Below are 27,213 nucleotides of genomic sequence, written 5' to 3'. Positions count from 1 at the left end.
AGCCCTGTTTTTGACATCTTGGTATTGAAATAAATGCAAAAGTTTGACATCCTGGGTCTCCAAACTCACTTACTATATTGAATAGACATCACCCTGGACCTGAAAGTGCAGGCTATAGAAATCCTAAAGCAGTCTTTCCAAGCACTGTGGAGTGTGTTTTACACTTTTCCTCCTTTTACTGAGGAAATTGAGAGCCTCAAAAAAAAAAAAAAATCCAAACAATTATTTCTAAGAGAAGAGATTAAAAAAAACCCAAACCAATCCATAACTATTTCTCGTTTAATTTTTAATGCTGGTATCTGTGGTGTTCTCACTGTTACATTTTTAGTGATCAGGAGGTCTAGTTTTCTAAAATAGCCTTGTGTTTGCATTTTATAATGATTATGTAATTGTTAGATTATGAATCTTTCAAATGTTCTACACAAACTGATTTTAATACAGCATATTTTCTTTTCAGCTCTTCCTTTTAGATTCTTTTTCTTGATTGCTTGTCATGGCAACAGGAGGTGGTCCCTTTGAAGAAGGCATGAATGATCAGGACTTGCCTAGCTGGAGCAATGAGAGCCTTGATGACCGCCTGAACAACACGGTATAATTAATCTTTTATTTCAGTTGTCATTTTATGCTGTGCATTGAAATTCCCAGGTAGATACTGTTAGTGGCAGGTAACAAAGGAAAATGCAAAGCCTTGTCAGGACAGCTTTACAGCTAGCAAAACCTATACAAATAAGGTAGATGTAGGCAAGCAATGAGTGTAATTCAGAGGTCATGTGAAGTGTTTTCGGTAAATAAAGTAGCTAGACACAAAAGCATTGTAGGTGTTATGAAAGTGAAAACTCTAAAAGGTCTAAACTGCTGAAGAATCATAGAATCAAGAGTCTTCAGCAAAGAAAAGAATTTTAGCTTCATTTGAAATTAATGTAATGCATTCTAGGATGAAATGAGTTTAAAATTTTCTGTCAAGCTGCTTCTAATTTATGCAGTGGAAAAAATTGTATTTGGTAATGTGACATTTCCTTTAGAAAACAGTGCATATTTTTTATATCACTTTTTATTTTTACTTCTAAAATGAAGTAAACTCTGTTGCTGAATTAGAACATTTACTTTTTATTAAATGTGGATAACAAACAGGACTTTTTTTGGTTTTCTTCCCTCTGCTATTGCTTAAGGACTGGGGAAGTCAGCAGAAGAAAGCAAACAGATCGTCAGAAAAAAACAAGAAAAAGCTTGGTGAGGAAGCTGAAACGAGGCTTACTAATGATATATCTCCAGAATCCACACCTGGAATGGGACGACGGAAGACCAGAACTCCTCACAGTTTTCCTCATGCTCGATACATGACACAGATGTCTGTTCCAGAGCAGGCTGAGCTGGAAAGGCTTAAACAGAGGATAAACTTCAGTGATCTGGATCAGGTTTGTATGAATAGAATACTAGCTCCCGCTATAAATGTGACTACAAAATTTATTCAGTTATCTCTTAATAATTTCACAGATGAATAAAGAAAGCTTTCATAAGGGTTTAAGGTAAAAAAAGTTTGTAGTCACCATGGAAACCAAATCAAAATTCTGGTTTTGAACTTGAGAAAATTATGGAAAGTTTAGGACTGTGCTTGCCTGTGCTCGAGGGTATGCTAGCTGCCTTCACTTTCTTTCAATCATTAACAAATTCCTGTGTCCTCAAGTCAGTATTTCTTACTCATCATACTTGTTTGGCACTCAAAAATACTTGTTACCTTGTTTTGAAAGTCTGTTCTTGAAGTGCCAGTTTGTGATTTTCAACTTTGTTATTCTTGTGGACGTAACAGAAGAGTAGCATTAGAAACTGCTCCTTAGTGTACTGAAATATATAGCATTAATTCTTGAGGCATAAGTTAATTTTTGTCAAAGTTTGTTGTTAAATTGTTTGGCCTGTGAAGGTTCTTCTGAAAAGTCATTGCTTTGACTTAGAATATGAAAACTGGGCATAACTTCCTCCCCAGATATATGTTACGGCAGCAAGTTACTATTCAGAAGTTTGTAAAGAAAAGCTGAAGTTATGAGGTATATTCTTCAAGGGAATACGTTGCTCATTTATTGTTGTTCTTCTCAAATGTACCTGGTGAAATAGGATGCTTTTCACTATAGTAAAGGTGGAGGCCACAGCAAGGATGAGGAACTAAGCTCTGAGAAACTTCGGAACCGTTTTGCTTCTCAGCTGTTGTGGGAGGGTGGGTTTGCTTTCTGAAAGCTATGTGGCAAAAATCACTGGCACTGTCTTTAGCTAGGTTTTGGCTAATCTGTGACTAATAAGGTAACTTTAAAATCAGTGTAATAATACAGCAGAACTAGTAATCCAAGCAGTGAAACTATTCAGTGTTCAGAATATATTGGAGGAAAAATAAAATAATTAAAGCAATTGTTCTTTTTTTGGTTTTGTTTATAGAGAAGCATTGGAAGTGATTCTCAAGGCAGGGCAACGGCTGCTAACAACAAACGACAACTTAATGAAAATAAAAAGCCATTCAACTTCCTGTCAATGCAGATAAACACTAACAAAAGCAAAGATCCTGCCTCAGGTTCCCAAAAAAAGGAAAGTGGGGTATCATTGCAATGTAAAGAGTTATTTGGAGCTGCTCTAAGCAAGGATTTCTTGCAAAATTGTCAAGTCGCTGCTCAAGAAGATGGAAGGGGAGAAACAGCTATGGATAGTAGCCAGGTATTTACTTAGCTTAGAATGTCTACAGAATATTGACTCTTAGAAAGGTTTTCATTCCCTTGTTACTTTCCAGTGCATCTTTCTAAATTTCCGAAAAGTGTAACTTCATTGAATATACTTGCCTTATTCTAAAACACAACTTGAGGAAAACATGAAACCAAACTTAATGGTGTATTGTTCTTTAGAAATCTCCTTATTGGTAACAGAAGCAGTATTAATTTCTATCTTAAAGGTTGATTCTCTTTTATACAGTTCCAGAAAATACTCTCACAGTTTAATATTTTCCTATGCTAATGAGCTCAATTCTGGTTTAGCCTGTGTCGACAAGAAGCCCCGTGCTTCAGCCTCACAGCTTCATGCATGCGTATATCTATCCTCATGAAAGCTGTTGACTTTTAACCACTTGGCAGAAGAGTGCTTATAGGATTTTATGTCACTCCTTGTAATTGCTACTTTGCTGTTGCTGTCACCGTGTCTTGCGCATTAACTACGTTAAAGCTGTAGCTGAATGCATTCAGTAACTTCAGTGTCTTTACAGATTGTGAGCAGACTAGTTCAAATTCGCGACTATATTGCTAAGGCCAGCTCCATGCGGGATGATCTTGTAGAGAAAAATGAAAGATCGGCCAATGTTGAGCGTTTATCACACCTTATAGATCACCTTAAAGAGCAGGAGAAATCCTATCTGAAATTTTTGCAAAAGATGCTTGTAAGTTTGAGAATGTAATATATTTGTTTCTGCACTGTAAGCTTTTGAGGAATTGACCATTGATGCTTTGATGGTGCTACTGGGGTGTTGGTTTTGATATGTAGTACCTTCCCTAATTCATTTTTACTGCCCCCTTACATAGCTTTTGATTTATGCCAATGAAATATTCCAGGCTAGAGAAAATGAGGAGGAGGATGTTCGGACTGTAGATTCAGCTGTGGGATCTGGTTCTGTAGGTGAGAGCACATCGCTAAACATTGATGTGCAGTCTGAGGCTTCAGATACCACGGTAAGCTGCTTTTAGTAATTAAGGTGCTAGAAATGAAGACTTTGTTTTGGTTTTGTCGTGATTGTTATGATAGTGTCATAATCTGCAGTTCAGTTAAAAAATAGTAGATCCCCAAGCACTCTCTTCAGAAGGTGTTCATGCATGTGTGGCTAATCTAATTTTTTATTATTTAAGGGGGGAAAATTAATTATTTTGTCACAACAACAATATATCTTGATTATTAAAAAAAACAAAAACCTTAGGTCTTTCCTCAAAGTAGAATGAAGGGTTAAATGTTTACGCTAGCAGACCATGCATTGGATTGATGTAGGAAGGATATTTTTGTGTGCAATGTTTGATCCAAGAGTTTGTTTCTGTTAGTGGGGAAAACTTGCTGGTGTTGAGTGAGAAGAGAGTTGGAAATCAGTCATTAGTGGGCCATTGCCCAAGCATATTTAGAGGGGTATGGTAGAAGTATTGACCTAATGCAGAAGCTTTGCTCCTTTTTTTGGAGACATGAGCACCTTCTAGGAAATGTGTTCTGAACTTACTTCTGAGATACACAGACGATCTTCCTTTCTATTTATAAAAGCTTTTATGTTAATGTAGTAAACAATTCTTGTAGTAGATACAGAAGAACTTCAATAACAACTTATATTTTACATCTTCCAGTACTCCTGAGAAAAAGTACTAGAGAGCTGGTACTGTCTTGTCCTGTTAGTACACTGAATGTTCTACAGGATGAAGAGAATTTACATGCTTTTAACAGCAGTTAAAATGTTAAGAACTTTTTGTAGGTTTTTTTAGCTTTGTAAGTACTCTTTCTATCCCTGTAAATAGATAAAATGGTAGACTTGGAAGATGTACTTTTACCAAACCAAAAAATGCAGAGACCAGTAGCTTTTAAGTAGTATGCATGTAAATTTGCATTTTTCTTCAAAACAGGTTTTAGTTTTATGTTTGGCTGTTCATTTTGCGTCAGTTTCTCTTAAAATGCAGCTTGAATATATTACAGATAAAGTATTTCTGGACATAAAAGGCTGATTGCTATATGTTACAAGAATTCTAAGAATGACTGAAAATGTCTTTGCTCTTTAGTAGATTTTTATTTTATATTAGTTATTGTTTGGCAAGATACAAGTGGGTAGATTTGTAACTTTAAAATGCATGCTAAGTTGGAGCACCTTTTCAAAATCTAACCTACTAAACTTTGATAAAGGAGGTATCTTTTAGTTTGAGCATTCGGCCCCGCATTGAGGACAAACTAGGGAATTCAGCTTCACAAGAACAGGTTACAGACATTGATGTTACAGCAAGCCCTAAAGGGAAAAGTGACAGAGCTGCTCTGAATGACAGGGAAATCTGGCCTTGTAGGATTAATAGCCAAGAACATGGATTGCCTTCAAAGGTACACTTCAAAATATTATTTTAGCCTCACTAGGGTTTATACATGCTGTTCTTCTTGTTGGCTTTTTTTTTTTCCCCCCCTCCTCTTGTTAACTGCTTCAAATGTATTTTTGCTTAGTGAATGTTCTCACTGGCCTGCTTACCTGTATCCAACTGTCTCTTTGTTGGATTAATTTCTTTGCCTAGAGTTGTTAGGTTTTATTTAAATAGAGATATTTGACAACTTTCTTTTCTAAAGCATCCACATTGACAGAGAAAGTACTACATACATACAGCAAGCGTTCTGGTTTTCTGTAAAAGATCCTTCCAGTTTTTCTATTCTCTTTCTTGGAAAACATATTGTAAATGTGACTTTCAGACAATTGTCATGTTTACACCAATAGTCTGCCAAAACAAATTTAAGTTAATACCATATAAAGAAAATAAATTATAGAAGAGTAGCCTTAATTTGTTCCACAAATGTTCTTGTATAGCTGTTTATAGAAATATTAGGTTGAAAGGAGGAAGGAAGACTTGGAGCCTAAAACTTAAGTTTGTTATCTGTTACCAGCTTTCCTATGGCTTTGTCTCTGATGTTTAAAAAAAGAAAAGTTAGATTATTTTTTTTAATTATTTCTAAAAATAGAAGGCCTACGTGTTTTGTCAGTCTCAGTCTAAATGTAGAACTAAGCTTGATCCTGCCCCTGTGTTCTTGTGGGACTTCACTTGGAGTACTGGGTACAGTTCTGGTGTCCTCAACATAAAAAGGACAGGGAGCTGCTGGAGCAAGTCCAGAGGAGGGCCACAAGGGTGATTAGAGGGCTGGAGCACCTCGCCTATGAAGACAGGCTGAGAAAGTTGGGGCTGTTCAGCCTGGAGAAGAGAAGGCTGCGTGGAGACCTCATAGCAGCCTTCCAATATCTGGAGGGAGTCTATAAGGATGCTGGGGAGGGACTCTTCGTTAGAGACTTAGTGGTAGGACAAGGGGTGATGGGTTTAAACTTAAAACAGGGGAAGTTTCGATTAGATATAAGGAAGAAGTTCTTCAGAGTGAGGGTGGTGAGGCACTGGAATGGGTTGCCCAAGGAAGCTGTGAATGCTCCAACCCTGGTGGTGTTCAAGGCCAGGTTGGACAGAGCCTTGGGCGACATGGTTTAGTGTGAGGTGTCCCTGCTCATGGCAGGGGGGTTGGAACTAGATGATCTTAAGGTCCTTTCCAACCCTAACTATTCTATGATTCTGTGAATAAAAGTTTTGAGATAAATCTCCAGCTTTTAATTCAGCTAGAATGAAGAAAGTAACTTAGTTTTCATGTATTTTAACTGCTCAACATGCTTTTATTCCTTCAGATCTATTTCCATGTGTTTGAAAATATGATCTAGAGGATTCTGTGCATGTTTTTGTTTTGAAATTGGTTTACATAAATCTGGCCTATTATAGTATCTATGGCATAAATGCAGCATACAAAACTAAACATGTTACATATTAGAGAAGAGAAACTGCCCACCCAATATATTCTACTGAAAAGTTAGAGATTTTGGGCCAGTATACCAACTAGATCCTGTGTTACATGTACGTTCATGATACTGTACCTTATCTTGCTTAGCCTTACCAGTCTTATAGCTTAATGCCCTCTTTAATAATTCAAAAGACAGGAGGATACTTGGATTAATCTTTGGAACATACTAGGGCAAATGACTGGATTTCTAAAGAAAACTTAACTCCTAGGAGTGATAAACATGTATTGGTGATACAGGCTTCTCCCCATTGGATGTGTAAGATTTTAAGTCTGAAAAGGACTACTGGAAAGGTGGAGCTGTTTCATTTTCACGTTTTTACACTAACCAGGCTATTTGATTCTATTATAAAGTTTTGCTTGTTTCGACAGTTCTGTCACTAGTACTCAACAAAGAAATTGTCATGGTTATGGTAATGTTCTTCCATATCTTGCAGGCCAGGTGAAGCTAAAGAAGAGTTGGAGAACTTGAAGAAGCAGCATGATTTATTGAAAAGGATGCTACAACAGCAAGAGCAATTGAAGGCTCTTCAAGGAAGACAGGCAGCTCTTCTTGCTTTGCAGCATAAAGCAGAGCAAGCAATTGCTGTCATGGATGATTCTGGTATGTGGAATGATGGAGTTCTTGATAGCATGTTAGCATGCTGATTGAATTGTTAAAGATGGAGTTACAGATTACACATTAATAAGTCCTTTTTAATGCACTTACTGCAGAATTTACTGCAAGGCTTCTATTTTTGAAAAGAGTTGACAATGTAACATCACAAAGTTACGTGTCAGTTAAAACCCACACAGCTGATTTCTGTGGTTTGCTTGTAAAATCCTAAAAGTACGTGTTTTTCTCCTAAGAACTGGTCTGTCACATCAGATTAGAAGTCTGTCTCTCATCTCCATCATCGTCCTAGTCCTTTGAAGGAAAGAAGGGGTGGGGGGAGAGAGTAAGGGGGAATGGAATGCAGTGTGTTCTCTCCTTCCTTTTGGCTATAGGCAGTTGTTAGTTTCAGGTTTTGTTTGCCTTTTCATGCTTTTTTTGTGGCTGGTTTCCTGGCAGTTGCCCTTGGTAGACTAATGGTTTGTCTAATAAGAGGAAGTTGTTACAGCAGTTACATAAGTAAATATGAAAACAGAACTCTGAAATTCTGTGGCATGTAAATTATGGGCATGGCTCTGATACTAGAGCACCACCATTATGTTATAACCTTCAGTTTAATTCATATATTCTGAACTTTTAAAAAAGTATCTTTAGGACAGAGACTTGTTTTGGTACCTGCTTCAAGGCTGTCAGCGGAGTTGTTTCCTCAGGAGTTCAGTCTTAAAAGGTAGACAGTTGTCCTTAATTGTGCACATATGAATTATCTTTTTTTTCTGTTGGAAACTTGTCCTGCCCCTACTTCTCCCTAAATCCTGTTCAGTTTTCTTTGGAAATGGACTACAGTTGTGTGCAGTCATAGAGAATGACGGTTTTGCACTGAGCAAGTTCAGGTTCCTTCTGTGTGACTGTTTCATGATTCTTCCCTGTAAGAGTTGCCATTAGGCTTGATTAGAGGGTATGTGGGATAGAAGTTCCTATTGCAGTTAGGTTTTGTATTTAGAATAGCTTGATTTGTAGAAATGTAAGCACTGGTTTCTACATATTATGTAAAAGTCTCATTAAGGTTCTTTGTTCTTAAGAGCTCCCGTTTCTGCTTTTTCTCCTGCCTTAGATGTGATAGAGTATAGAAAAGAAGGCAGAGCTAGTTAAGAAAACTCTAGATTTGATTGTAGGAAAAGCAGCAGAGAAGTTAGTAGGTAGAGGGGTTTTAGAAAGCTACCACAGCAACAAGAGAAGCAAATGCTTTTAAAAAGTGTTTCCTTGTTTCTTAAATGGATTTCAATTTCTTGTCTCTTAGGTGCTCTTGCAGCAGTAGATCTATGATGGAATTTGCTTTATCTTTCTTCAGATATACAAAACTCCATCTTCATGAGGAATGGGTAGATGAAGGGGATAGAAAATAGGATTCCTTATGATCAATTAGAACTACTCTTTTTTTTTTTTTTTTTTTTTAATTCTGTGGTGATGTTTTTATTTGTTTCACTTTTCCACTTACATCACTCTTACTAACAGTGTCTTACTGCTGCTTGTGTTATGTGCCAGAACTGGAGGGTAGGATATACAAAGATCCAAATTCAACATAGGGCAAAATAGATGTTTTTAAATTTAAATATAGTAAAACTTCATTGCGCAGGTAAAAAAGTCATGATCTGTGGGGAAAATAAGTAGTATTTGTGCTTGATTTTTCTTAGGAGGTGTTTGTTGGTTCATATATGCAGAGAAAGTTTTTTTTGATCTCTCAACTGCCAGTTTTATATCTTAGTACTGTCTGAACTGAGCTTTCAGGGAGGGGGGAGAAGCTTTCTTTTTAAAGTGTTCCTCTCTCAAAACTTTTTAAAGGACAAATCCTCGAGAATCTGTTTGCAGCTGTAAAGATAACAACTTATACCAAGATGAAATTTTGGTGTCCTGTTAATTTATTATTTTAAGGGAGTAAAATTACATGCACTGTTCTTAGTTTGGCTATACTAAGTCAGAACAGTTTGTTTCTAACAAACAATGTTTCCATCAAGCCTAGACAAGTTAGTTGTTTTCATTTTACTCTGACGTTTTTAGCAAAGCACAGGACAGACTTATAAAGTCATTTTTGTATGGCTCTTCACAAAGGAGCTGTGAGTTGGCTTGTTAGCATTTCTGTAATGGGATTAATGTTTCAAGAGTAAAGTTGGTGGGAAGAACATAACGTTAAAAATAATTGCTGTATTTTAAGAGGTGGAGTGTATTGATGATGTTGTTAAACCAAACATTTTAATAAATAGCCTTTATTTCAGTGCTGTGGAAAAGTATTTATATTTTTTTCCTCCTTCTGCATGCCCAGTTGTAACAGAAACTACAGGTAGTGTTTCAGGAGTAAGCCTTACATCAGAACTGAATGAGGAACTGAATGACTTAATTCAGCGCTTTCACAACCAACTTCATGATTCTCAGGTCAGTCCTTGGATTATGGTGTATATATAAGCTTTACTATTGTCTGTTTTTTCTTATTGAACAGTTAAATGTTTGTCTTGCTTATTTGTGTGCTAGTGGAGTAATTGGGGTTCCCCTAAACTTCAAAGCTCAGCATCTTTGCGTTCTAAAGAGTTACTAGCTGACTGATCTATGCTTTCTGTCTTGCAGTTTTCCATGAAAATCCAGAGAAGTACTTTCTATGTTGTAGTATAATTATATATTGACTCAATATACAGTCGAGCTGTCATGAAAGTGTTTTCAATATCGGTTTCCCTTTGTTGTGGTGTTGAGCCTAGCAAGTCTATAAGAGGGCGCTTTTGTTTTTCACAATTTATTTGGCTTTTTTCATAGTATTCGGAATAAAATGAAATTCCTCTTTTTAGACACAATCCGTGCCAGACAATAGAAGGCAAGCAGAAAGTCTTTCACTTACCAGAGAGATTTCACAAAGCAGAAACTCTTCAATGTCCGAGCATTTGTTGGATGAGAAGGCACAGCTTTTTAACAAGATGCGAGTGCTGCAGGGTAAAAAGCAGAAAATGGACAAACTGTTAGGAGAGCTTCATACACTTCGTGACCAACATCTAAATAACTCCTCCTGTAAGTAAAAACAGGCACAATTACATCTGTTCAAGAATAGTGTGTATGTTTGTAATGTGGTCTTTCAACTTGCAACTAGTTATTGAAATGCAGGAGATAAAGCTGTGTTGGGGCAATCTTATGCGAATGTTTTAATGCTCTGTAAGTTTCTGGCTTAATAGAGAGCTCTACATGTAATGGTGGTGAGTGTTTTTGCTAGTAGCAGTTTGGTTTAGAACATCAAAGTTGATGGATGTGAGGGTGTGATGATGGGATTTTTTTTCTTCAGGGCTTGCCTGTGACACATTTGACTTGTGGAGTATACCATATGAACTTCAACTTCCTGTGTTTTTATCACAGTGCAGATTTATTTATCATAAATCTGTATTTATGTACTCAGCACTTCAGGTGTTAGCTCTGTGGTGTTGTGGGTTTTGCTCGTCTACTACTGACTTTCTCTTCCACTATTCGCAGGGATTTCAATCATAGGCCATACCAGAAGAGCTTAACTGTCTGAATAGACTTAGAGTGCTGGCCTGTTCCTTAGACGGCTTTCTCTCCTTCTTGAAGTCTCAATGTGGGCCTACTTGATACTCTTGCTTTCTGTTTCTAGAAATACATTTGTAGTGGTGAAGTTTGTCCAGTAGTGGTGATCACAGCATGTTTTGGTTAACATTAAAGAAATGAGGCACTTGAAACATGCTCCTGGAGAAGGGCAGACCGATTTAATAGTTACATTGCTATTCCCCCATCTTTTTACATATACTTAATACGAACATATTTGGGTATGGTTTCATGTAGCTAGAAAAAAACAAACATCAAATCTACATTTTACAGCATATGGACAAAAGAGGAAAAAATTGAAAGGATTTTTCTTTTTATCATGTTGAAATGTAAATATCAAGAAAAGCAATTCAGACATAAATAAACCCTTGAAGAACTCTTTGGGCAAATTTACAGCTTGAAGGCTTCCACTTTTGAATTTTGATAAAGCTAAAAGGAATTGACTGAAGTCTTGTTTACGAGTGCTGTCTTACTACTCTCTGCCTGTTAGCATTGCTATGAAACTTTATGCTATGAAAACATATGAAACATATGCTATGAAACTTGAAGACAAAAGCTTTCTTTCTTCTAAGAAAGGAAGTTATTGACTGCTGATTTGCATGTTGGTAAAGTAATTCAGTTAAGCAGGTTGCTTTTTAAGTTGTTCTTATAAGGTATATTTCTCTTCTGCAGTTTTCCCTGCTTCAGGTTCTCCTCAAAGGAGTATTGATCAAAGAAGTACAACTTCAGCTGCTTCTGGTCCTGTAGGCATAGTAACTGTTGTCAATGGTGAATCAAATACCCTGGCATCTGTTCCCTATCCTCCTGATTCCCTGGTTTCTCAGAATGAGAGTGAAGAGGATGACAATCTAAATCCAACAGAAAAGCTTCAGTAAAAGTCCTTTAATTTTTTTCATAATGTGCTTTTGTCATTTTGAGTGTTACTTTTTCAGTAAGTTCTATGTTAAGAAAACATTTCGTATTTTAATCTCATTAATTTAATATAGACCACTTAGGAAATGGTCCAAGACAGTTAAGTGTGTTCAGAGCTTCAAATAGAAGGTTCTTAGAACTAGGGAAATGACAGTAAACTTTAAGAACTATAAACTATATATGTCTTTTTCAACTCTACATAGATTTGATTAATATGACAAAACACATAGCATGTTCTTTTTTCTCCTTAGGAAGCTAAATGAGGTTCGTAAGAGGCTGAATGAGTTACGCGAGTTAGTTCACTACTATGAGCAAACATCTGATATGATGACAGATGCTGTGAATGAAAACACTAAGGAAGAGGAAGAAACAGAAGAATCAGAAAGTGATTCTGAACATGGGGATCCACAACCTGTTACAAATATTAGGTTGTCAGATTTTTTGTCATCCTAAATCTTTGTAGCTAAGTTGTTGCAGGTTTCCTGAAGCAATGCGTTGTTTCAGTCAACCAGAAGTAACTTAATTCTGTGATTACATTAACTTTCTAAAGTTTTGAATTCAAAGTAGCTTCCTTATACAGACAATTAATAATAAACTTGTTCGTGGTAACTTATTTGTACAGCAAATGTAGATTGTATTGGACATTCAGCACTATAAAATCTGTGATTCTTTTGGTCTTAAGCACTGAATTACGTGTATGGAAGTCCACTAGAAGGTTAACAGGACTAGACTAGAGACCTAGAGTAAAAACAAACTTAATTTTACATAGGCATTTAGAGGTGAAGTCTAATGGCAACTGTGTGCATCAAGGATTTTCACTGTGCAAGATGAATACCAACTTAGCTATGAAGCATATAAAGCTTTTATAATATAGACATACACCTTGAAAGCCTCCTGTATTGTTCTAGATCTAGCAGGGGATAATTCATAGCGGCTTTTGATTTCTTAATGAAAAAACAATCTATTGGAGTGATGGATTACTGAGAAATTCCAGACATCTGGACCCATGGGGTTGATTTACCTTTTCATTTATTTATTTATTTATTTTAAAAGGTCAGGACACTTTCCTATGAAAGCCAATTAATAAAGTGGCTGAAATAAAATTCCATTGGTATCAGTTCTTAAAAAGTTAACATAAGTAATGTATTTTTACTCTAGAAACCCTCAAGGTATCAGTAGTTGGAGTGAAATAAATTGCAACTCAAATGTACAGTGTGGAACTAATAACAGAGATGGGAGACATCTTAATACAGACTGTGAAATAAATAACCGATCTGCTGCTAATATAAGGACTCTAAAAATGTCTTCTACTCTAGGTATGTTCTAAAATCTTTTGATAATTTTAAGTGTTTGGTCTCAAGTCTTACTTAAGTCTTGAATAATTCTGACAGCAGCACAGAACTTGGGAGAACTTAGAGCAAAATGTTCAAGAGTCTAATCATTACGCTAATACTTTTCCTAATGTCCAGTAATTACAGTGGACTTCAGAAGTTCAATAACGTGTCATTGTTACTGTTTTGTCTCCTCCTCTCCCCACCTCCAGACTGTCATAATAGGGAGGATGGTAAAGACATTGACCTACCCCAAGGTGAAGATGATGAAGTGGAAGAAGATAGAGTTAGTGAAGATTCCATGTCTAGTCACAGAAGCAGCCTGGGTGACGCTGCTGGAGATGCTGAGTTTGAGCAGAAAATCAATAGGCTTATAGCTGCAAAACAGAAACTTAGACAGCTACAAAACCTTGCTGCTATGGTGCAGGTATTCCATAAGCATAAATCTGTGCAAAGATTTACAGAAGTGTAGCATTTATTATTTTTAAAATGTGTATCTTTTAGTAGGGAAAACAACTCTGCTTAGTGTAACATTTAAAATGCTCATCTTTAGGCTGGGGAAGAAGAGATACTATGTGATATTTCTGAAGTTAAGGATGATATTTCTGAAGTTCATATCTGGGTTTTTCTTGAGGGATGCTAACCTAATGGAAGAATGGCCTTAATACTTAGCAGTGGAGTACAAAATATGAATGAAGAAGTCTAATATTTTTTTTAATAGTGTTGATCTCTAAGCTTATAATAAATATTAATCAGGTTTAGTTTTTTGAATCATAGGTTTTGCAACATCTTTTAATCAGAAAGATTAAAAGCTTTCAATTACAATCTTTGGATGCAACATGTTGAAGTTGTAATTTGATTTGGGTTTGGTGTGGTGTGTTTTGTGAGAGTTTTTTGTTTTGTTTTTGTTTTGTGAATTGAAAGTGGTTTTGATTTAGAGTATCTCATGCCAAGTTAGTGATGCTTACTAAAAACATATTCTAGTATCCAATGTCCCTACAGAATGCTAACGTAGAGGCCTTATGTGAGAACTCCTAAATAATCAATCAAAATTAGAACATACATTTTACAATATTGACAATATAAACACAATATTACTATTTCAAGATTGTACTGCTTTCAGAAATTTCACAGCATCTGGATCATTACTGTTTGTCATCGCTATAGGGATGTTAACTTTACAGTGGTCTAAATCAAAATCAGAGGTTACAGCAGCTTCTTTAATACATAACCTAATTAATGACATCTTCAGTCTTTCCTTCGTATTTATAAAGCTTGTATCTGTATGTACTCAGTAGTGGTATTGGTATTGTAGGTCTGCATAGCTCTGTCATACTTTGTCACTGATGATGATCTCTCCTGTTCATCAGGTTCTGTATTAAGGATGATCAAGTTGGAAAACAAGCAGTGGCTGCAGCTTTAATATTTTCAATTTAACCTGAGAACTGAAAATACAAAAATTATGAAAACAAGAAAAGTGGAATAGAAAACCATGTAGAAGACTTCCTAAAATATTTTAGATTTAACTTTCAGGAGCAGTTTTTGCTTTATTTTAAGCTGTTATTAGTAATATTTAACTTAATGACTACAGTAATTAAGCAGTCTTGTTCACCTCAGTCTCCTTTTCCTCTTTTCACCTTCCCCTTTGTTCTTGACCTGCCTGCATGTTTCTGTCCACTCAGTTGTAGCCATAAAATAAAATTCAAGTGACTTATGCTTCCCAAATGAGACAAGTTATCTTGCATTTATAGTGGAAATCTCAGTAGCAAGAGCTTTATAAATTTGAATTCTCTCATTAATTTATCTTAAAGGTGTAATTCCATGAAGGGATGACTTCTCAATTTATGACTTGAACTGAAGATAAAGCAATTCAGACTGTTTAGTTTTGAAAAATTAGCTTGACAAACCAGTTATATTTTGCATATAAATGTGAAAATAGTCTAATTGCCTTTCTGACGTCCTTTCAGGATGATGATCCAGAACCTCAAGCAACAATTGCAAACGCATCTAATATTGGTGACTTGTTGGGTGAGATGGAAGAGACAAAGCAACAACCAAACAATGTCCGAACTAGTACCAACAAGTTGCAAAAAGATGCAGGGCTAAATGAAAAAGCAAGGTATGCCTTTGTCAAAGCATAGTGGAATCATGCTTTATGCAACTTCTCGCAAGTAATATGCAGATAACTTATTTACACAGAGAGAAGTTTTATGAAGCTAAACTTCAGCAGCAGCGGGAGCTTAAGCAGTTGCAAGAAGAAAGAAGAAAACTGATTGAAATTCAAGAAAAAATTCAAGTGTTACAGAAAGCTTGTCCTGACCTCCAAGTAGGTAGAATGTGTTTTCTTACTCTCTTAAGCTATTGAGCAATGAAACAAAATACCTTTCACACCCATTTTTCACTATAAAAATTGGACAAAAATGTTAAAATTGGCAGTGCATGTATACTGTATGCAGTTGAGCTTCTAAACCTAGAGAAGAGCTCTGGTTGTTTCATTCCACTGTAGGTTCTTGCTCAGTGATTGGTGCATCAAGCTCTGGTTTAACTGTAGTGAAATGCCTTAATGTAAAGTCTTAAAAGATAGATAATGTTCTATCTTATTTTTAGCCTGAGATACCTGCTAGTCACTGCATCTTCACTCCTTTTAGTACTTATTTGCAGGGCCTGGTATTTTGAAACAGTATTGTGTCTTGTAAACATGATCAACACTATATTGTAATCAAACTTAACTGCACAGTGCTGTACTGTTTCTCATACTCTTTGAAGATGAACTTTTTTCTATGAATTGACTGGTAAATTATCAATAGTGTACATGTACAGCATTATATAATACTATATTACATAAAAATAAGTTTCATTTATTCCTGGCTAAGTTCCGAGGTAAGTATTTAGCCTTGATTTGAAAATCTCTTTTCACTGAATACCAATTCTCCTATCTTATAAAGCCTGAACTATGTTGGGTTTTAATAGCAGTTAAGTTTTAGAAAGCTGTTCTACTCTTGCTTTGCTGCTTCACTTTCTCTTTCAGTTGACAGCTGGTCTAGGTAACTGCCCAGCAAATAGACAGACTTTACCAGCAACCTCAACTCCAGCCATGAATGAGTGCAATACAGCTGGCAAGCCTTTGCTGGAATTTGATGAATCTGTACCACTAGGCAATGAGGTATTTCAGCTTGATATTTTATGACTTAAAAGAAGTTAAAAAAGGAAAAAAGTTTGAGGTAACTTGGACACATTAAGTATGTGGCCTGGGCAGTGGAGTAGTAGCCATTTTAACAAAGTGTGTATAACTTTGTTGTTTCATTTCTGGAAAGAAGTTAAATACTGGCCTGAACTGACAGGACGTCTTTCCCCAAATATAGCAGTTATTGCCAAATATTAATTTGAATGAATTTTGAATTCATACTGTGAGCATTTGGAAGTCTATACCACAGGCAAGTCATCCATGAACAAAATCATGGCATTATTTGAAATGTAGATTATCTTCCATGCATGTTTCTTCCCCTTTTACACCAAAATTCATGTCTTAAATAATGATCTGGATATTACTTATTACTGTCTCTCAAGTGAATGTGCTGCCGCAATTGCTAACACTCTACTAACAGGTTGGGTTATTAATTATCAAAACTCATGTGGAATTTTGTTGGAAAATGTCTTGGCTCCAGCACCACCAACTAGTTCAGTGGCTTTCAGGCTTCAGTACGTTGTCACTTGCCTGTCTCTTTAAGGCTGAGTTTTCCAGTCTAGTTCATTCACACAATTGTTTTTGAATGTTATGCTATTATGTAATGCTGTTTTCAAGCTTATAAAAGTACTTTGCCATTTATGCTTTCACTGTACCTAATTTAAGGTAGATAAAGGCCTCCTACTATCTGTACCTCTGTTTTCTTCTTTGTAAGTCATGGCTTCCTTAAGTCTTTTTCAATCATAAACTGCAACCTAAAGTTTCTGTATGTTGCAGAAAATCTTTTTGTTGTATCCTCTACTTTGTTATTGAAGAAGTACTCAATACAATTTTGAGATTTCTCCGGAGGGTAGTATTCTGTCATGCTACTTAAAGAGATAACTAATAATGTATAAATTATGTGATAAAACCAGCATTGAGTGAAGCATGAACTATTTCTTTTAAAAATTCCTGTCCTTTAATGTTTAATTAGCTTAGATTTTGCAATATTTGGGATAAATAGTGGATCCAGGATGTATTTTGCAGCCTTCTGTGATGTGGCTTCAGTTACAGTATAATACCAAAGCCTGAACAAAAAGGTAGCAGTGTGGTATCAGATGTGGTTTAGCTTAGATTGTATTTATTTTGTTTATATTCTGATGCCTTCTGTTTTATGGCAGTTATGGTCTGAGATGAGAAGACACGAGATTTTAAGAGAAGAATTGCGACAAAGAAGAAAACAACTTGAAGCTCTAATGGCTGAACATCAGAGGAGGAGAGAGCTCGCAGAAACAGTATCTACTGTTGCTGCATCTGTTAAAAGTGATGGATCAGAAGCCCGGTGTACTCCGCAACAGTGCAGGACTGAAAAGTAAGAACACAAGTCACTCTTTACGTTAGTGGCTGCTTCTGTTGTTTAGTGAGATATGAGTCTTGGGCAGTTTCCTGTTTTCATCTGAGCACTGTGATGATACAATAGAGAAGTAAATTAATTTCTTGACTTCTAAAGTCATTGTTAGTTGGCAGCTTGCCTGTTTTATGGGTCTTCCCAGCATATTTAGTATACCTTGCTCCATAAATGGTGAAAAATCACCTAAGGAGAGGAGAACATGTGGAAGATTGCTCAGAGTAATTTTTTGTCATCCCTACACCATTCATAACAATAATAAAGGAATAATTTTCCAAGAGAGTAAGTAATTTTATTTAACTATCCCAGTATCAGAAGAATACTAGTTTCATTTTGTATTAGCAAGATAATGTTCACTTTAATTTTGGTGTAGCTTGATTAATTAAAGATAGACAGACTTGTAATTGTCAACAGATTGTCTTAATAATTTGTCATAAACTAAAAAAACACCTCAAAACCCACAAAACAAACTCCTCTCTTCCCAAACACCCTTCCTCTCCCCCTAGGACAATGGCTACCTGGGGCGGTTCCACCCAGTGTGCACAAGAGGAAGAGAATGGAGATGAAGATGGTTATCTCTCTGATGGAGTTGGCCAGGCAGAAGAGGAAGATGATGCGTCAAGTTTGAATGACAGTTTCTCTGTTTATCCCAATAACAACATACCAGAAAATGCATATGTTGTTAAAGAAAACAAGGATAGGTTAGTGGCATTACTTATTGATCTGATGCTTGTCGACTGTATTTGGAAGGGGTGGGAGAAGCATTACATTAACTACAAGTCAGTCTTCAACAGAAAAGTGAAATTTTCTTCTAGCTAGGGAGCTGTGTGTAGTGGCACTTTATTGTCTTGAGTCACTGTAGTTACAGTGTGTATAACCAATTTGATTATTTCTTCTGTTTTCAGTCACATGTCTGCCATTGAGCTTTCCAGTTGCAGTAGCTCCTTACATTCCAGTGGGGTTTTTTAGTCAGCTTAAAAGATAACCTATATGACATTTTTGCCTTGAAATTGATCACTGTCTTCAAAACCAGTAGTTAGATGACTAAACTATGAAATTTTTGCTTTCAAATAGTTGGCTTTTGCAGCTTTGAAAACTACTTCATACTAGATTTTTTAATTTACATGAATATTTAACTTTGCATACCTGACTGATTTCCTTAATAGTCTTTGTTTGACTAAATGAAAATGTCATGTTAAGAGTAATGTATATCTCTTCAATTGATTTCCTCTGGTTTTGGTACCAAAATAATTTTAGTAGATACTGGCCTTCTAGCCAGGAGCTGGGCCTTCTAATTCTTAGTGTATTATGTTGGTAGCTTCTATTTTCATCTGGGTAGATACTATATATTGGATGATACTAAAGACAAGATCCAGAGACATCCTTAAGCAGTTCTTTTTTTGACAGTGGTTGTCAGTTGGGTGAATGTTATGTTCCATTTGTTCAGGATAATGTTCGATTGACAAAATCACATGGGTCATTAGCTGGCATGCACAAATGGCCTGTTGTTGACATTCAGCTGAAATGTAATTTGAATAATGGAAGTGTCATTAGAAGAAGTTGTTTGAAATGTCATCTTTTGTCCTAATTCTTCCATTTTTTTTTTTCCCCACCCAGGTGGAAAAAATGTCGTCCTCTTTCAGCAGATGGGAATTATCGTCCGTTGTCTAAGGCCAGGCAACAGCAAAACATAAGTATGCGACGTCAGGAAAACCTTCGGTGGATGCCTGAACTTTCATATGTGGAAGAAAAGGAACGGTGGCAAGAGCAGATCAATCAGTTGAAGAAACAGCATGAATTTAGTGTCAGCATTTGTCAAACACTGATGCAGGATCAGCAGGTAGATACGAAGAGCAGTTGTTTTGCTGTTCTTACTTTGCTATTTATTTTTTCCCCATTTTTCAGCAACAAGCTCTGGTTTTAGTAATTTGGTCGCTGTCATATATTTTCTTTCCACAGACCCTCTCTTGTCTTCTACAGACTTTGCTTACGGGCCCGTATAATATGATGCCCAATAATGTTCCATCTTTACAAGTACATCTTATTATGCATCAATTAAACCAGTGCTACACTCAACTGTCTTGGCAGCAGAATAACGTGCAAAGGTTTGTTGATTGCATTTTGTGTTTATGGAATTTGAAATGCTTTAGTAACAGAGAACATGGTTAGGTGAATAACAGATCATGGATAATACTTTAATATGAGATGATTGAACTTCTGAGTTGATTACAAACTTCTGAAATCATATACAGCATTCTTGGTTTTTTATTTTTTCCCACCACTGCTTTAACACCTTTGGAATGGTTCTCTTTGGATGATCTTTAGTGAAGAGAACCAAAAGTTGACATCTCTTCCACAAATCTGTGGCAATAACGTTATTTGGCTTTTTTGGTTTAGACTTGCTTTCCTTGAATATGCTTTTAAGTCAATAGTCTTTGCTAGATTGTGTGGCAAGATTCCGGATTCTAATGGCTGTGGAAAGATGGCGGAAAAGGTTTTTATCCTTGGTGTAGAATTTTTTACTTACGTTCCATTTGAGTGTACTACTTTTAACTTCTGAACAATTATTTTTTTTTAAAAAGACGTTATTTTAATTCATTACATGAATGTCCAAGCTCTTCACCTCTGTTTTGTATTTGGTTAGTGGTATATAGTTACTGGCCTCTTAAAATATTTTAAAGCCGTTCTAATGCCATTCCTGCAAATGTTTTACCATCTTTGGTTGTTTCTATTTGTTTCCTTTTCAGCCTGCTTACATTTTTAGTATCAGGTCAATTTTTGTTGTTCTTACAAGGATGTCTGACTTCTGTAAACATTACCACTAGTTCAGAGTGATTGGTTTTAGAACTGTTCCTGTCTGTTGTTAAATGCAAGTTGGGTTGGTTTCTTTGGGGTTTTTTGTTGTTGTTTTGTTGGGGGTTTTTTTACTAGCTGAATGGAGCAGTTCTTTCCATACATTACACGGGTGAGGTGAAATAATATGAATCTCAAATTACTTAAGTATAAATACACAGCTTTCCCTTAGCATTCTTTTTCCCAAGTGATTATTTTTCCTGATTTTCAAGGTTGAAGCAAATGTTAAATGATCTTATGCACCAGCAAGAACAGCAACAGTGTCAAGAGAAGCCATCAAGAAAGGAGAGAGGCAGTAGCACACCACCACCTCCATCCCCTGTTTTCTGTCCGTTCAGCTTTCCTCCACAACCTGTGAACCTGTTGAATGTACCAGGATTTACTAATTTTTCTTCTTTTGCTCCAGGTGAGTATTACTACAGGTGTGAAAAGAGTAAGAATTTGAAAGTTCCCACTCCCTCATTTAGTTGAAATCTTCATGTGGACTTGTGGAACCTCTGTGACTTTTCCTTTATATTAAAATGGTGTTAAATGCTACTTGCATGAGTCCATATTACCCTAGTAGAAGTTTGCTAATGTTTATTGCAGAATATTGTATATTTTGACTCCAGTATGAAAAGCAAGACTTTCTCTGTAAGATGTTGGTTGTAACTGAAAATACCAAATCCATAAAGTTAACATTTTAAATGTTCTTTGTCTGACACATGAAAGGCAATGTTTGAAGCTTTTGCATACCTTCATTAATCATTTAATAGTGTTATGACTAAGTGAACCCTTTTATTCTAAGGTGTCACTTGGTAATTATTTCTCTTCTTCTTAGAACTTCCAGCACTTACTTTTGTTTTAAATGCCTGTGAATGGAGTATGTTGCTAATTTTTGTTTCCATTAAAGGTATGGAATAACTGCTAACTTGGATACAGTGTTCCAAATCTGCTTTTAATGTTGAATTTGAAATGGGGGAAGAAAAGTAGGCGTTTTACTGTATTGTTCAAAGTTGTTAAAGCTGTCCTGATACATTTCACCAGTTTCAGAAAACCAGGAAATAGGCAGGGCAGAGTGTAGCTTTCAGGTTCTGGTCTGTTTTTTGTTTAAGAATGTATTTTACATTATATGGAACCTACACAGAAGAATAGTTATGTTCAATTTGCCACTGCTAGAATGATTCTGAAGTGAAAATTAGTATTATGACTTCTTTGGCCCTGTAAGTACTTGTACCATTGAAATTTTCTTATCAGTTTGATGGTAGTTGAAGTATTCATCAAGTCTTCATGCAGACCGAATTCTGCCTTTTTGTCATTTTTACCTTCACTTTTTACTTTCACTGGATTCTTGAGATACCTTCATCTCTCCAGTGATGGTAATGCCATGTGTAGTATCCAGTTATGTATAAAACCTGCATTTAAGATAAATTCTGCTTATTGCCATGCTTTCAGGACAAAACCAGTTTTTGCTTACGTACCTACAATGTTAGTTTCATAATTTTACGTTGTCACACTGTATGTCTCAAATTCTGCTTCTATCACACAGATAAATGAGTACCTTCTGACTCTCTTGTTCACTTTGTAGGTATTAACTATAATCCAGTGTTCCCTTCTGGTTTTGGAGATTTTGCACACAATACTTCCCCACACAGCAGTGAGCAGCAGGAGCCACAACATCCTCTGGATCATAATGCTTCTGGGAAAACTGAGTATATGACGTTCCCCAAACCTTTTGAAAGCGTATCCTCTAATGGAGCAGGAAAACAAAGGTATTAAATGTCACAGTGCAACTCTTCTTTAACTGTTTTCCCTCCCACACTCCTACCTTTTCTGGGGCTTGTGGGAATTCATCATTGTTTTGCAGAATTCATTGTAATAGAATTACAGGATGAGCTTTACTTTTGCAGTTTCCAGTTTAATTTCTTTTTTTCTCCCCCCCCCCCCCCCCCGTTTCAGTCAAATGTTCTGCTTTTCTATATATTGATGTATCACTTAAAATTCAGATCAAATATAATGCTGGAGTGGTTTTGTTACACTTCTTATAAGCGGAGGAAGATTTCATTTCCATGGGTTTTAGAAACAGCTGTTTGAATAACTAGAGAACAGAATTTCAGTGAAGGCTTATTTTTGTGCTACAGTAGATGGTAACGAATGTTGTTTAAAGAAATGTTTTGTCTGATACTATTTGAGCACAGCAATAGCTGCATAAGTGTGTTCAGATTGGAATCAGTGATAAATGTAAACTTCTTCAGACACCTTCTGTTTTCCATTTTGGAAGGGTTCTCCCTAGATTTCCCTCCCTTCCTGCTCTCTCCCCCCTCATCTCCCTTCCATCCAATATTTAGCTGATGGCTGAGTAATTAGGGCATATGGATAAAGCTATTTGCCTGATACTACATGCTGTTTCTATCTCAGAGACTAGGTTATGATATATTATGGTGTGTGTTTCTTTCTTTGTGACAGAAGGAGTCACAGACAACCTGAAGAGGAAATGGAAAGAAGATCAACTTGGCTTAATGAAAGCCAGGAAGTGAAAAAAGATGATCAGTCTCAGCTGAAAACAAGTTTTGCAGTTTCAGGACAAAACATTGCTTCCAGTCATAAAAATCAGTCCGATGTGAGCAGAAGAAGAGACTTCGATGAAGAGTCTTTGGAAAGTTTTAGTAGCATGCCTGATCCAGTAGACCCAACTACTGTCACAAAGACATTTAAATCTAGAAAAGCATCAGCTCAAGCAAGTTTGGCATCAAAAGATAAAACACCCAAATCGAAGAATAAGAGGAAGAGCTCTTCTCAGCTAAAGGGTAGAATTAAAAATACTGGTAGGTGGTAAAGTAATCTTAGATACCATGGCAAACTCAGCTTGGATTATAATCATTACATTGCAGAGAATTTACTCTCCATAAATGGTACCTATACTCATGAAAATAAGTCTCTGATACACAAATTCATTCTACATAATGTTACTACATAAGGTTTTTCAGTATTTCAGTAAATAAAAAGCATAGCATTAGGTCATCACGATTTGAATGGATAGTGGATGCAGATACTCTAAGAATACACTTGGGATAAACCACCAGGAGAATCTTTGTCTTTGTTATGTCTTTACGTTCAAACTGGATGACTTGCTGAAAGATGTCCTTCAGTAGAATACTGAATAAGAAGATAGGGACAGTACAAGCATGTATAGTTGCAGTCACTAAGGGTTTGGCTTCACTGTACAGAGGAAAATTTTTAGCTAGGAACCATCACTGGTTTTTTTTTTCATCTTTCAGATTGCCCTCAGACAAGTTGTTAAATGTAATAAAACATTTTGTAAGCTATTTTTTTATTTCTTCCTTTTCATTCCCTCGCATTAGGTTATGAAAGTGCAAGTGCTTCAAGTGTGTGTGAACCCTGCAAGAGCAATAAGACCAGACATGCAGAGGAGGTGGTTCATGCAAAGGTGTTCAGCAAAAGGAATCAGGAACAATTGGAAAAAATAATTAAATACAGTAGATCTACAGAAATGTCTTCAGGTATTCTTTTCTGATGTAGTTATTTTGTGAACTTCTCTGAGTAAAGGACCTCCATACTTTGTTGCTAGTGTATTATTTAAAAGCAGTGTATTATGACAAGCAGCCTTCTAGTATCTGAAGGGAGCCTGTAAGGATGCTGGGGAGGGACTCTTCGTTAGGGACTTAGTGGTAGGACAAGGGGTAATGGCTTCAAACTTAAAACAGGGGAAGTTTAGATTAGATGTAAGGAAGAAGTTCTTTACGGTGAGGGGGATGAGGCACTGGAATGGGTTGCCCAGAGAAGTTGTGAATGCTCCATCCCTGGCGGTGTTTAAGGCCAGGCTGGACAGAGCCTTGGGTGACATGGTTTAGTGTGAGGTGTCCCTGCTCATGGCAGGAGGGTTAGAACTAGATGATCTTAAGGTCCTTTCCAACCCAAACCGTTCTATGAAGACAGTACTGTATATTTAGTGTGTGTATTTTGCTTTTTAACAGGATGCTGTAAACATAAAAGTGTGTAAAAAGTTGGGTATTGATGGCTTTTGGGTGATTTCTGTAGATTAAATACTTGATTGATGGGCTTGTTTCTGTATTTAACTGTAAAACAAACAAAAACCTAGCCAATAGAAACCTCACCCATTTGTTGGTGTCCTTATGGAAAGAAACTGCACAACAGATTACCCTTTGTTTAATGTTTAAACTACATCCTGTACTGCATCCATGTTTTCTTTCTATTCATGCTTAAAGGAGCTCTATCAAATATCATTCAAACTCAATCTTACAACATCACATAAACCCTTACATTTTTGCCATCTGCACTGCTTTTCTTGCGTCTAGATCATAAATATGTTCTTCTATATCTTTTTAGGTTTTGACAGTACCTTTGTTCTGTTTGAAAGATGCAGAAATTCTAGTTGTTGTAGCACGATGTACAGCTTTGCCAATGTTGCTGTGTCTGCACCAAGAGCTGCTTATTGGGATACGTAATAAACTTTTTCCATTCAAATTCTCACAATAAGCAGCTTTGATGTGGTTTGGATGACTAAGCAGTTTTCCTCCTGCTATTTTGTATAGACCCTGTCTTTATTTCTGGTGCACATTTTTGTGTTTATCACTGTCTATCCCCACTTTCCTACAGCGCATGCTAGGAGAATTCTGCAGCAGTCTAACAGAAATGCATGCATTGAAGCACCAGGTAATGCATTCAGTGCTTAGCTTCAACAATGTCCTGTTACTTCTTTTTTCCTCTTAGCTTTGGTCCTAAACTCAGACTGTTTAGCAGATGTTCAAAATTAGTACTATTGCAGCACCTTCTCTGTAAACAAGGCAAGAGAAGTTACTTGTAATTTGCATGAAATGCAGTGATGCAAACTACTTTGAATTGTAATTGTGGAGAATGTGTTTATCATATTCTTGGTTAGTCACAATTGCAAATAGAAAATACACATGTAGATACTACAATAAGAATCTAATTTCCATAGGCATTTTCAGCAAGTTGAAAAGCTGTTATTATACTTTATTGATGGGGGAGAGGGGTGATTTCTGGTGGCTTATTAGTGGTTGAAAAGGCTTGTCTGTGTGCTTAAAAATATGTTAAATGATTTGCAGATGATCAAATTGCACAGTAACATCTGTTGTATTGCTAATAACTTCATTAACTTAAATACTAACAAATACACATCTGTTAAACTAAGCTGAGTTTTCCAAGTGTAACTTTTTTTCCATTCAACGCTTGCTAAAATATGTATGTAATAATTTAACTGTTGCAAGGATAATCCTCAATTTTCAAAGGAATGGAAGACTTACTAGGGAACACAATTGTCTTTTCATTCATATATAGTACAACTTAAGGGTATGATACTAATTTAGTGATATTAGACATGTATGAGAATGTAGGATTTAAGCTTGTGTGGGTGGTGTGGCAAGGAGTAGCTTTCTTGAATTCAGTCTAGAGCTTTCTTAATGTTGTTGCTTCTGTTGCTAAAGTGTGGACTTGCATTATATAAACTTGAGATCTTTGGCTATCTCATTTGGAATACTTCAAAACTATTTCAAGTGTGGAATACCTATTCTGAAAGCAACATTGAGGTGTGTGCATTATTCGCTTTAGTAAAGAATGCTTTCTGAAGGTATTGTTCAGAAGTGTAAAGAAAGTTATTCCTCCGAATGCTTTGTATCTTATTTTGTATATAGAGGATTGAATAAAGTATTCTTTCAGAATGTTTAAGTCATTGTTGCCCTTCAGGAAATGAGTGAGCTTTAAGAAAGCAGCTATATAATGGAATCTACAATGATTGTGAGATAGTTGGTATACCTGTAACTTGTATACCTGATAGGCAGTTGTCTTTCAACTGGATGCATGTCAAGGACTTAATGAATTCCCTTTTTTCTACAGAAACTGGTAGTGATCTTTCTATGTTTGAAGCTTTGCGAGATACAATTTATTCTGAAGTGGCAACTCTTATTTCTCAAAATGAGTCTCGTCCCCACTTTCTTATTGAACTTTTCCATGAGCTTCAGCTGCTAAATACAGATTACCTGAGGCAAAGGGCTCTATATGCTTTACAGGTATGCACAAAAATCTTGTATATGAATCAAAGAAATCTTAGATCCTTTTTTACAGTATTGATTTATTATCTTTTCCAGGATATAGTGACCAGACATTTATCTGAGAACAATGAAAGAGGGAAGTGCACAAAATCACTGAATTCTGGAACATGGGTGGCATCAAATTCTGAACTCACTCCCAGTGAAAGCCTTCCTTCTACAGATGATGTAAGTTTTGAAGTTCAGAAGCTACTACTGTCAACTTTTCTTATTTATTCAATTTGCATGCATGCATGCTTGTGTACTGAAATATTCAGTCTAGCAGTTGACTTTTTCTGAAATTAGTATCAACTTACACAGACTTTTCTAAACGGATACAGGAGAATATTAATGCAAAAGTGATTAAATATAGTAGGATTCTTGATGCTGGAAATGAGTCTTGGGAAGGAATAGGACATGAAGGGGGACATAAATCAGAAACTGATATTCAAAAAGAGTTGAAATCCTCTTGTGGGTAAGGTTAGAGCAAGTACTGATCACAAGATTCCCCCCAGATTTTTGCTTTTTTGTATGTAAGGGATCACTGATGCCTCTGTAGAGTTTCTTATGTGTTTTATAGTTGAAGTGTTTGAAACGAACATGGTAGAATCAGCTGATGGACCTATATGCTGTAAGGTTGTTCCCCAGTCAGGCAGCCTGGTGACAAGTCTCGATCCTGCAGCATGTGGCTGAAAAGAATTGCTAGCTTGACACATCTGTGA

At 36.2% G+C, this 27,213-nt stretch overlaps 1 protein-coding gene across 1 annotated transcript in view; it reads left to right on the top strand.

Moving 5' to 3' along the window:
- The first annotated feature begins 493 nt into the window (after positions 1-493).
- The window catches only part of PCM1 (pericentriolar material 1), a 37,693-nt gene continuing 10,973 nt past the window's right edge, over positions 494-27,213 (top strand). Inside the window, exons 1-27 of the mRNA XM_010018257.1 lie at positions 494-589; positions 1,170-1,415; positions 2,425-2,697; positions 3,236-3,406; positions 3,579-3,695; positions 4,136-4,142; positions 5,382-5,390; positions 7,019-7,180; positions 9,486-9,595; positions 10,000-10,216; positions 11,447-11,630; positions 11,923-12,099; positions 12,830-12,987; positions 13,215-13,429; positions 14,970-15,121; positions 15,202-15,328; positions 16,031-16,165; positions 17,347-17,537; positions 18,080-18,274; positions 19,191-19,413; positions 19,533-19,678; positions 20,639-20,832; positions 21,994-22,177; positions 22,875-23,230; positions 23,768-23,926; positions 26,301-26,473; positions 26,552-26,680. Coding sequence (XP_010016559.1) covers positions 494-589; positions 1,170-1,415; positions 2,425-2,697; positions 3,236-3,406; positions 3,579-3,695; positions 4,136-4,142; positions 5,382-5,390; positions 7,019-7,180; positions 9,486-9,595; positions 10,000-10,216; positions 11,447-11,630; positions 11,923-12,099; positions 12,830-12,987; positions 13,215-13,429; positions 14,970-15,121; positions 15,202-15,328; positions 16,031-16,165; positions 17,347-17,537; positions 18,080-18,274; positions 19,191-19,413; positions 19,533-19,678; positions 20,639-20,832; positions 21,994-22,177; positions 22,875-23,230; positions 23,768-23,926; positions 26,301-26,473; positions 26,552-26,680 — 4,506 coding nt within the window. The remainder of the gene's footprint in view (positions 590-1,169; positions 1,416-2,424; positions 2,698-3,235; positions 3,407-3,578; positions 3,696-4,135; positions 4,143-5,381; positions 5,391-7,018; positions 7,181-9,485; positions 9,596-9,999; positions 10,217-11,446; positions 11,631-11,922; positions 12,100-12,829; positions 12,988-13,214; positions 13,430-14,969; positions 15,122-15,201; positions 15,329-16,030; positions 16,166-17,346; positions 17,538-18,079; positions 18,275-19,190; positions 19,414-19,532; positions 19,679-20,638; positions 20,833-21,993; positions 22,178-22,874; positions 23,231-23,767; positions 23,927-26,300; positions 26,474-26,551; positions 26,681-27,213) is intronic.

This window comes from Nestor notabilis, unplaced genomic scaffold (assembly GCF_000696875.1).
Source record: "Nestor notabilis isolate BGI_N333 unplaced genomic scaffold, ASM69687v1 scaffold17657, whole genome shotgun sequence".
Taxonomy (NCBI): domain Eukaryota; kingdom Metazoa; phylum Chordata; class Aves; order Psittaciformes; family Psittacidae; genus Nestor; species Nestor notabilis.
This window is presented reverse-complemented; position numbering and strand designations above follow the sequence as displayed.